The sequence below is a fragment of the Octopus bimaculoides genome, chromosome 19 (genome assembly GCF_001194135.2).
Source record: "Octopus bimaculoides isolate UCB-OBI-ISO-001 chromosome 19, ASM119413v2, whole genome shotgun sequence".
Classification (NCBI taxonomy): Eukaryota; Metazoa; Mollusca; class Cephalopoda; order Octopoda; family Octopodidae; genus Octopus; species Octopus bimaculoides.
This window is the reverse complement of record NC_068999.1, coordinates 41,777,152-41,789,540: the sequence shown is the minus strand read 5'-3', so window position 1 is coordinate 41,789,540 and position 12,389 is coordinate 41,777,152. Positions and strand designations below refer to the sequence as shown.

General features: G+C 35.9%; 1 protein-coding gene across 1 annotated transcript in view; it reads right to left on the bottom strand.

The window, feature by feature from the left end:
• Nucleotides 1-12,389, bottom strand: part of LOC106873570 (propionyl-CoA carboxylase beta chain, mitochondrial) — a 56,003-nt gene that overhangs the window by 12,646 nt on the left and 30,968 nt on the right. The window contains exon 9 of the mRNA XM_014920999.2: nt 4,152-4,218. Coding sequence (XP_014776485.1) covers nt 4,152-4,218 — 67 coding nt within the window. The remainder of the gene's footprint in view (nt 1-4,151; nt 4,219-12,389) is intronic.

Below are 12,389 nucleotides of genomic sequence, written 5' to 3'. Positions count from 1 at the left end.
TATTTCCCTTCGTCATGGCCGGTATGACAGACTTTAACAGACTGTGTGGATTTGTTAGACAGAAACTGAAAGAAGACCGTCGTAAATAGCCCTGAAACTCGAGTCGCCTTTATATATATATATATATATACGACGGTCTTCTTTCAGTTTCTGTCTAACAAATCCACTCAGAAGGCTTTGGTTGGCTTGAGGCTATAATAGAAAACACTTGCCCAAGGTGCCACGCAGTGGGACTGAACCCGGAACCATGTAGTTAGGAAGCAAGCTACTTACCACACAGTCACTCCTGCACCTATAAATATACATACATACATACATACATACATACATATATATATATATATATATACATACAATTGTACAAGTACATTATAGTTGTATGTATGTACATACAAGTTCTACAACATTAATTTCAAAGCAATTAGAATGAGACCCCAAAAATATAGGTTAGGGATACAGTTGAAACTACTGCCTCGATTATACGCCCAGTATGTGTTTTATAAATATATATATTGATCCACAAGGGATGAAAGTCAAAGTCGACCCCAGTGAGACTTGCATTCACATTGTAGAAGAATGAAATAATATATTGTAAAGTATTTAATCTCCTGTTCTCCTATTACAGTCATCAGCCAACCTTATTTCCTTTGCTACAAACTGGAAGCTAGTCACTCTCAATGGGATTTAGCACTTTTGTGTGAATTTAGACAATGCCAAATGTTTTTGTTTTTAGGCATAGGCATGGCTGTGTGGTAAGGAGTTTGCTTTTCAACCACATAGTTCCGAGTTCAGTCCCACTGTGGGAAACTTTGGGCAAGCATTCTCTGCTATAGCCCGAGGCCAATCGAAGCCTTGTGAAAGGATGTGGTGCATGGAAACTGAAAGAATTGTGTTTAAAACGTGTGTATGTGATTGTCTTTGCATCTCTTGGTCTTGAAAACAGGTGAGGGTTAGTGACAGGAATGGAATCCAGCCATAGAAAATATGCTTCAAATAAACTTGTTTTTTCAGTAAAGTATGCTTTAATTCATCTGGTGTTTAAAGACAACGAAACATGTGAGTGTTGGGACATTTTGTTTAGAAAAGCTTTAACCACTGTTACCATTTTCATTGAAAATGGTGTGGAAATGGATGCTCATACATTCTGTGTGTGTGTGTGTGTGTGTGTGTGCGTGTGCGTGCACGCATTCCTTCACAAGAATCAAATATAGCGTATGCATATAGGTATGGAATGGAAAACTAAAGATATTTTCTCAGAAAGCCAAAAAGTAAAGATTCGATTCCTTGGAAGAAAAAAAGTAAATAACCACCTGAATAAATAAATAAATAAATTTATATATAGATAGAGAAAGACAGACAGACAGACAGAGAACACCAGAAAAAATATAGGAAGAAAACAAAAAGAAAAATAGATGAAAGTGTGTGTGTGTGTGTGTGTGTGTGTATACACACATGCACCACACCCACAAAATAAAAACTTCAGTGTCTGAAATAAGCAAATAAAACTGTCGGCACTGACATGAAGAGTATCAAGGGTAGTTACTGCAATTTATGAAGAACACAATAAATAAATAAATGAAAATGATACAGAATTTAGCAAGAAAAAAAAAAAAAATTCAGACATATTTATTTCCTGATTCACAATTCTCCAAGACCCAAAAATCTTTCTTCTCTCAGGGAAGAAACTATGTGCACCAGATTTATATCTAAGTTGTTTAGACTTGCCTAAATTTTTGCCATTGATATTGGTTGCAGATTAGAGATTAGGATACGCATGGTTTCAGAACTACCACAGATATCTCTTAAACGCTAACCGCTTCCACACACACACACACAAACAGAGATATCAAACTAATGGTTATCTGATAGCATATGGGAGAACTGCTACTGCTGTTGGATTTCAATTCTGTTATCTCGAAAAACAAGGTAAGCGCACTCTAACATATGGAGCTGATAAATGACAAGTAACTGAGAATAGATCAGGATTGTAGGGTAAGATTGTTGAAGAGAGATGGAAAGGAGGGAGAGAGAGATCACTTGGATACCAGCAATTTCATTTGTTGTTGCCCCAGTCCTTCTTCAAAAAACAAGACCAGTTAATGGAAAACTTAAAATAAATGTTACTCAATTGTGCTAACGATTCTGCCAGCTCGCCACCTTTAACCTAATTATAATGAAGATAATCAAGATTGTTAATAGATGAAATAGAATGGCTAACAGTTTTCCTTACAAAGCCGACCGACTTTTGCAACACAGCAAAAAGTTCTTGCAGAAAATTATGACGGAAGGTTTCATGTGTATCAAATATGAGAAGCTTTGTACCACAGCACCAAAACTCAGACAGTTGGGTATCAAAGGAGTTAATATACATTTTCAGTATAGTCACACGTGAATCAGATGTATCTGCTTGGCCACAACTATCAGCTTAGCAAATACTTTAAAGCAGTTGTTCTTATCCTCCAATCAACCCTTCCTTTTCCCTATCATCACTTTTTTTTTTCATTCCTCCTCTGATAAACAAATTAAAATGATTACAGAATTGAGATAAAATTACGTGCAAGAAAGCTAGCATTACTGATGCAAAGGATTTGTCGGGTTATTTTTATTTTATTTTATTTTTTTTTTTTCCCTTTCACAACTCTTTGTACTTCCAGCCTTGCTACATGCAGATAAACAAAGAATGCTAACATATTTTTTTAATGAGTAGCAAAAATAACGGTAAAGCATCATCACCGCTTAATATCCATATTCTATGCTGGCATGGGTTGGATGGTTCAAGTCCAAGGATTGCATAGACTTCCAATATCTGCTTTGGCATAATTTCTACAGCTGGATGCCCTTCCTACCACCAACCACTTTACAGCATTTACTGGGTGGAGTCTTTTTTTTTTTTTGTTTTTTGGTGCCATCAGGCAACTCACAGAACTACAAACCCTGGGGGAAGCTGTAAAATCTGGGTAGAGTTGAAGGGTAGATGAACAATAAACCACAAGCTAGGGAAGATAAAAGGATGCAGAAGTGAGGATGGGCATGGCAGAAATAGTAATGGTGATACAGTTGATAAGGAGAGGACAAGAGAGGTAGATGGCATAGTTGGAAAGTCTGCAGACGTCTAGAAGTATTTAATGAACATCCCTTTAAGCTGTGAGTTCAAATCTTTGCCTTTTATCCCAAGGTACCAATAAATATATTTGGGTTGAATTAATTGTTTATACACCTTCCCTTCAAAAATTTCTGGTTTTTTTACGAATGTTAGAAATCAATATATATTTTGATGAAATAGATAAAAACCAGGTGGAGGTCTATGAGAGCAGATATGGCAGGAAGAAACGTCATTAATGCAAATATCAGTCACATAAGAGACATGTTGCAAGATGCTCAGAGCTGAATCTGAGGGTCAAATTGATTTCATTTGATAAGGCAGACACACATATAGCTTTGGTAAGAAGGGAAGCATAACCAATTTTCAAATGACTTCAGTATATTGAAGGTACTTCACTTTTAGCAAACATGGATAAATGAATGAAAAGCTATGTCAATTCCACAGAAATTGACATAGCAAATTTCGAAACTACAATCGCAAAAGATCAGAACTGAAATCAAGACAATCAAATCCAGTACTCTTGCATCGAAGCTCTTCTCCATTATGTGATGCCAGTAAGAGTAACCTAAGGTACTTGCTATAGAATTAATCTAAGTTTTCAGTTTGCAGTGCTAAAAAAATCAGAGCTTTGTACACATGTGTTTGTACACATGTGTGCATACTTCCACATGTTGCTGCACGTGTGTGTGTGTGTGTTTATTTACTTCTCTGCTTTACAAAAGTCACAAGCTATGGAGCAGTGTTGTTGTCACAAATCATCGTCTGCCTGCTTCGTACCTTTCTAAATTGTTTGAAATAAGAGATTTCTTCTTTGAAATACAAGTAAGAGTTAGTGACAGCATAGGACATCTGACTATAAAACAATGCCTTAATAACAAAGCCATCTAAGCCATGCTACCGTGGAGAAAATGAACATTAAACAAATAAACATGAGGGATATACAAAAGTGGGGAAAAAAGAAAGGGGGAGACATATTAACCAACAAATAGATACACTTAAATACATAAACAGACATGGAGACATGAGACAAACAGACAGACCTACTTACCTGATACTGTTGTATGAGTTTTAGCACCACCAAGTTCCTCTTGGGTAACATCTTCATTCGTCACAGACTAAAAAACAAAATGATAAATACATCATTTTTAAATAGTTTTAAACAAATTCAAAAACCATTTTTCATTTTATTTTCTAACTTTTGCTTTTGCTATAAATATTTTTGTATTTGTTTCCATCTTCTAATTTCTAACAATTTGAACCGGTTACACACAGATTGATGTTAAGAAGAGCGACATACTTTAGAAGCCTGTTGAAATACCAACTAAAGAGTCGAAAAAAGCTTGTGAATCTTCTTTGTCACTCTCTCACACACAGATCATTTTTTACTGTCAATATTTTGTGGTGTATTTAGGCAAATACACTTAATTCTAAACAGCCCAGTTCACATAAGCAGGTCTGTCAAGAATAACCACCAGATATCTCCAGGGAATGTTAGTTGAGACACACTGACATCCTAACCATGTATATGGAGGAGAGACCCTCACCTACTATGAAACCTGAACTGTCATATGTGTGAGTGTGTGAGAGTAAGCATGAATGTGTGTGTGTTTATGTGTATCAAAACTGACAGATTTATTTCCATTACCTTAAGCCTCAAAACATTGAGAACCAGTGCTGATAACCAAACTCTGGCCACATGCCAAAAACCAGACATTACTCAGGGTAGTATGCTCAATGGCCATAGCTGTCAAACACACAGACACACACACACAGTAAAAAGACATGCTCCTTGATATCCTATAATACTCTTCAGAAGAAAGTCCCTATTCACATAAGTCTTTAGTCTTCTCTCACTGAAAATGTGTCCTTCTTGGACAATCAAATTTCAATCCCCCCCCCTCCGCCACTCCTTCTCTACTATGAATCATATCACAGACTGGCTCTACTCTTCAGTAAACTACAGAGACCAGGGTTGAACACCAGCCCAAACAAATCATTGTGATTAGGAACGAAATTGTTTTACAGATCATTTCAATCATGTCTAGATCTCCTCACAAAACCAAACCAGTAACTTCTAAATGCAGAAATCTGTTCAATGATGCTGCTGCTACAACTACCATTATCACCACCACCACCACCACCACCACAAATCTCTGCTGCTATTCTCAACATCACAACTATCTTCAGCCTCATCATCATCACTATTGCTACTATTATCCTTCCATTACTACTAGCAACACCATGACCCACCCATCGTAATCCTTTCTCCATTTTCCTCACCATCACCACCACCATTCTCCACATTCATATTAATTTATCAATTATCAAATCAACATTATCCTTTCCCACTCAACTGACATGAAGATAAGAAACTTCAGGTTAATTCACTGACGAGTAAAGTCTGCCTTACTCCTATCTCAGCATTCATCCACTCACACCGACTGTTTGTTTTTTTGTTGTTGTTTTTAATCATGTTTAGGTAATTAAGCAGAAACTATTTCTTCACTAGATTCTTCGGATAACATAAAGACAGCCAATAACTCCTTATCTATTTTGGTATGTTAATGATATAGACGTAGGGCACAGGAATCGGAACTGTGGAGTTACAGGGTGTGTTGTTGAATGCACTGGTCAGGACCAGTTTGAGCAGGCCTATGAGAGAAGGAAAGTAAGTAGTAGGAGGAAGGGCTGTAATCACAGAAGAGCAACAACTGTGACCTTTTGCAGGGATTCCAACAATATGAAGCATCACAACTCAAGATTGTATAATGCTAAGATTGGAAACTGGGTCCAAAATTTTGCAGCAGAACTAACTCCGTCAAAGACATCCACTGACCAGAAGGTGGTTGTTGTTTTTGTTGTTATGTAACCCTGGTCAGATTTACAAGAGTAGATTACAAGTATAGATACAGCCAGCTGAAGGATTTGGAGTGATTAATCGGCATCTTATTCTTGTGTTATGCACAAGAACTAAAACAAAAGTTTGGTTGTCTGCATTTTTACTATTCGTACCCATTTATGTTATCCAAAGAATCTGGTGAGGAAATAATGATACGTCATAATATCCTACATGTTTTTTTCACCAATCACCAAGTGTCCTGACAAACAGGATATGCCAAGGCAATTAGTCAACTAGGATACATACTCTTAAGCCTGCACCATCTAAACCAGCCATATTTGGCCCAAATAATGTACCCGTTGCATGTTTGAACATGAAACATGTACAGTTTGAACTGGCCAGATCCAGTTATCCTAAGTCACTCTAAAAATAAAAAATCACATCATTGAAATCCCAAAGCTATGAGACAATGCATGATGATTAATTAAAAACAATTTGAACAAGAGCACTCAGAGAGCGCAAACCTCCACCAAGGCAACACCAACGTCCTCTCAATGTAAAGTCAGTCAGTCAACTAAATCCTCTCCAGCTTTTGTAATACAAGAATAAATCAAACAATGCAGAGTCTATTATTTGCTTACAGCAATAAGTTTTTGCATTCTTGAAAGAAGAGAGGTTCCACAGTCACCTGACAGCCAAATTCCCTCAAGTCAAACGTATTTTGAAAAACAAAAAGAAAAAAAAGGACATAATAAAATGTTGTAACCCCTGCATTATTGACATTTCAAATCATGTAGCTTAGGGGTGAGCAATTTATGGCCACGGGCTGCATGCAGCCTGTCACAGAGTTTTCTGTGGCCCACAGAAGTGTTCAGCAAAAAAAATGTTCCTAATCTAAAATTTTTGTAAATTGATCATGATAAACTGCTAAGTGCAAAGGTTAACTTGAACCAAGACTTAAACCACGGGCTACTAACCCCAAGATTCCGAGTTCGATTCCAAGCAGTGACCTGAAATTAGTCTACGACATTGTCAGGTCTTACATTGAGTTACATCAATAATACATAACATTAAAAAAAAAAGTTTATAATGGTATGCAATAAAATTTCAAATTCACAGCATATAATAAGGAAAAAGAATTTATTTCGATGCTAAAACATTTCAAGGAAATAAAGTTAATTAGGAAACTAATAATGACATTTGCTTGCATCAGCAAAATTTAATTAAGCAAGATTTTAAAATTAACAAGGATCCTGCCCAAAATATTATAATTCTTTTCAGCTAGCACATGAAAAATTAAGCTTTTTTGTTTGTTTTTTGTTTTTTCTAAAATTTTATTTCTAAGAAATAACGATTTTTTCAAAGATAACAGAGTACAGCAAAATAATAACAATAACAGGAATTTTATATATTTGGGTACAAGACCTAAAATTTTGGGGATGGGACCAGTAAACTGCATCAACACCAGTACATGACTGGTACTTGTGTAATGGGTCTTTTTTACATGCCGCTGGCATGAGTATCATTGACCTGACACCGGCATCGGCCACGACAATGGTCTCGCTTGGCTTGACAGGTCAACACAAGCACGGTATATCACCAAAGGTCTTGGTCACCTGTCATTGCCTCCAAGAGGCCCAACGTTCAATCAGTGCTTTTTTACATGCCACCAGCATGGGTCCCAGTCAGATGGCACTGGCATCAGCCACAACTGGCTGATGATATATGGATGTCTGATCTAATAATAATAATAATAATAATAATAATAATAATGGTTTCTAATTTTGGCACAAGGCCAGGAGGCTCAGGGAGAGTTGTTAATTCAATTACATTGGCCCAGTCTTCAACTGGTATTAATTTTATCGACTCGGAAAGTATGAAAGATAAAGTCGACCCTGGTGGAATTTGAACTCAGAAACAAAGATGGACAGAAAATAATGGTTTCTAATTTACTGACAAGGCCAGCAACTTTGAGGACAGAGGATTAGTTAATACAACTGATCTCTAATACTTACTTGACTGATACTTTATTAACCCCTAGAGGGATGATAGGCAAAGCTAACCTTATTTAGATTTGAACCCAGAATGTAGAAATAATTAACAGTTTCTCACATCAGCAAAAGCAACAAGTTTGTGGGAAAGGTGCAATCAATTTAATCAACTGCCAGCACTTGACTAGAAATTAATTTATTTGCAATTCCTCCCACCGAAAAGATGAAAGAAAACTAAATTATCCTCAGTGAGAATTAATATTATTAATGATTGGTAACTTAGGCACAAAGCTACAAACGAAGTGGGTAAGGTAGAATGATTGGGTCTACCCCCAGCGCTGCACTGGGCGTGGTTAGCTCAAACCTGAGAAGAATGACGTAAAAGAGATGTAGTTAAATCTCAAAAGGCTTTTAATTTGGTACTCTCCCACCACCACCACCACCACCACTCTGCAATTTCCTTGATTACACTTAATTAAAATAATGATTTCTCACAGCCATTCATACAAAAGCGCAGATTTGTAAGATACTGTGTAAAGTTGGTTGAATCAACATCAGTCCATTTCATCATCATCATCATCATACTCGGTGACAAAAAGCAAAATCAAATATCTTTCATCTTTTACCTGCTTCAGTTATTAGATTGTGACCATGCTGAGGTACCACCTTGAAGGGTTTTAAATACTGGTACTAATTCTGTTGGTCTCTTTTGCCAGACCACTATATTATGGGAATATAGACAAACCAACACTGGTTGTCAGGTGGTAGTGGAACAAACAGCCCAAACGCAAAGATACACATGACACTAATTTAATGATAACTAAGTTATTTTACTAAATTCTTTGTTATATTTAAAATTAACTGAAAGACACACAGAGCATCTCAACAGAAATATGGTAAAGAAAGGGTTAAAGTCCATTTGTCCATGTTGGTATGGGTTGGACAAGTCAAGAATGCAGCAGACTACCATTCTTCACAATTTCATATCATCTTACTCCAAGAATCTTCACATTTGAACTTGCCATTTACCCCCATAATTATCACTGTTAACAGATGGTATTTTTCCACCCACCAAGTGTCATCCATACATATCATATGTCCACAGTAAAACAGTTAAAGTGATGACGGTTTATGTAAACAGAGAGGCAAATATTTAGTTATAAATATTTTATGTCAACATCTGTTTTAATTATGAATAAATTAACTGCAAAACCTTCCCACCTAAAATCATATTAGACACTCAACTAATTTGAACAGCTCCTTTCTGTCTCGAATTGCTACTTAGAATGAAAACTAATACCTGCTAATAAACAAAACTAATTTACATCTAACACTCAATGGGTCCTTGACAGTATTGTTGGAACATCAGACAAAATACCTTGCAGTATTTAGTTATGCCCCTTTCATTCTGAGTTCAAATCTTGTCAAGGTTAATTTTGCCATTCTATACTTTCAGCCATGATAAAATGAAATACTAATAAAATAATGGAGTTGATACAACTGACTCTACCATACACTCATTCAAATTTGTGGCCCCGTGCCCACAATACAAATTTGTGGCCCTGTGTCCACAATACAAATTTGTGGCCCATGCCCATAAAATTAATTTGTGGCCCCGTGCCCATAAAATAAATTTGTGGTCCTGTGCCCACAAAATAAATTCGTGGCCCTGTGCCAATAATACAAATATACACATTTATACATACATACACTGACACATCTATTAAATGAAATTTATAAATGGTTGGTCTAGGGTGGATTGGTGAATATAATATCCTTTTATTTGTTTCAATCATTTGATTGCGGCCATGCTGGAGCACCGTCTTTAGTCGAACAAATCGACCCCAGGACTTATTCTTTGTAAGCCTAATACTTTTTCTATCGGTCTCTTTTGCCGAACTGCTAAGTTACAGGGACGTAAACACACCAGCATCGGTTGTCAAGTGATGGTAGGGGGACAAACATATACATACATACACACATATATATATATATATATATATATATATATGTACAACAGGCTTCTTTTAGTTCTACCAAATCCACTCACAAGGTGTTGGTCGGCCCAAGGCTATAGTAGAATGCATTTGCCCAAGGTGCCACGCAGTGGGACTGAATCCTACTTACCATGCAGCCACTCCTGTGCCTCTATGTACATTTAAACATCACGTTATGATGCTTGCATTTTTATTTTTTATTTTCTTGTTTCACACACACTCATACTTTGTTTAAATGTACACACATACATACACCAAAAGTTGAATGTATTAACAAGTCATATGTTAGAGAAACTGAGAAAGAAACAGAATGACTGCAGTCCAGTCTGACAAACTATAAATTTTATGCTTTTATCCCAATTCAAAATATATACTAATATATATATATATATATATATATATATATACTGAAACCATAAAAGTACTTAAAGAAAAAATGAAGGACAAGTGAAACTAATCTTAGGCAAAGAAAAGAAACAAACATGGTTTTAAGAAAAGTAAAGATTTCAAGATTTATATGAAACCTCAAGAATTGTTAACCTTAAATACAGTAATTTAAGAAAAGAAGTCTTAGCTAACATTTGATGTTGTTTATTCTACCCTATCCCCACCCCTTGGCCGAGTCAACCTTGATCAGTAACCCTATGATCAAAGCTGTTCTAGCCTTGATCATCCTATCTTTTATTTTCATAGTGTATCCGGGAATACATTATCCAATGTGCTTTCTTTTTGAAACACTAGAGTGTATGATCTGAGAGAGTTATTATTTTGCAAGGCTTTCAGTCACATGAATCTTTTGTTCGAAATATGAACAGGAAAATGTTTTAGAAACAAAAGACAAGTTGAATGTCGGCTTGCCCTTAGCAACAGATTTAATAGCCAGTAATAAAGTAAAACAATATGTATATATTCAGATGTAACAATACTCTCTCACACAAACAAACATCCGCATCCCTCTGTATCTAGTTGCATAAATCACCAGAATATAATTGCGTGCATGGGAAATATAAACAACATATTCTTACATTATTTACAATTGACGGATATTTGTCCTCATCTTGTTTGTTGTTAACACAAAGTTTCGGCTGATATACCCTCCAGCCTTCATCAGGTGTCTTGGGGAAATTTCGAACCTGGGTTCTCATTCCTAAGGTATTTTTCGATGTTGTTGTCATTATTATTATTATTATTACTATTATTCAGGTCACTACCTGGAACTGAACTCAGAATTGTTGGGTTAGTAAGCCCACACTCTTAACCCCAAGATTCCGAGTTCAATTCCAGGCAGTGACCAGAATAATAATAATAATAATAATAATAATAACATCAAAAAATACCATAGGAATGAAAACCCAGGTTGGTGGTCCCAGGCAGATTGGTACCAAAAGGGTTAACAAGTTCAATACCTCATTGTTCTGAACACAAATCTAATCAGGATAGCTCCCTTTCAGAGATGGCTAAGAGAGTAAAGAGTTGATTTCAATATTTGACATGACTGTTTCAGGACCTCATTTTTTCAATGTTCAAATCCCATCAAGATAGACTTTCATTTGGAGATGGTTGAGGAAGGGGTGAAACAGACTAAATACCCTATATCTCAACAAGATTCTTAGTAATCTCAGTGTTCTAGCAGGCAATTCAATCCACATCAGGATGGACTGCCTTTCATTTCTCCAGTGGTGGTATTAGTAATATAAGCCCTACAAATATATTAACGGAAAGAATTAAGAATGAACTTTGTCTTAACAAAAGAAATTATTTCCTCTAAATGGTGTGTGTGTGTGTGTGTGTGTGTGTGTGTTTTAAGAGTTAGTTTTCAAAACAAAGTAGAAAGGAAGCCATAAGCATGTGTGTTATTGTAGACTTGTATTAAAGAGTACTTTGTATATGTTTGAAATGTGTGTGGATGTAATTCAAGAACACCAGAGAAGGGGGGAGGGGAAAAAAAAACAAGTTCTGTACCCTACCTTCTTTAAATAAAGGGAGAGCTTAGAAAAGAGTGGGGGATTGAAATAAAATATATATATATATATGAAGCCAGAAGACACTAAGCATCCCAGTGACAATTTCTTTTTACGGTTATATGATATATATATACAGTGAGGATAAAATATTGTCATGAACCGAAAAAAAAAAAAAAAACAGAGGTTTATACTGATGTGAAACTACAAAACTATCATATTGCTACCATGAACATATAGAAATCCATGTGGTGATTCATGCAACTAAATACAGAGGTGTGTGTTTGTGTGTGTGTAGTACTATGTTATTTGATAATATACAGAGAGAAAAAGGGATAAAAAAAAAAAAGGGTGACCGAAATTTATGGTGTTAGGAGAAAATATTTACCAATTATGGATAGACACGTGCATTTTTAAAGAAACATTTGGAAAATAGATATCATATGTTGCATAAGACTTATACATTACCTCTGTGTGTGTGTGTGTGTGTGTGTGTGT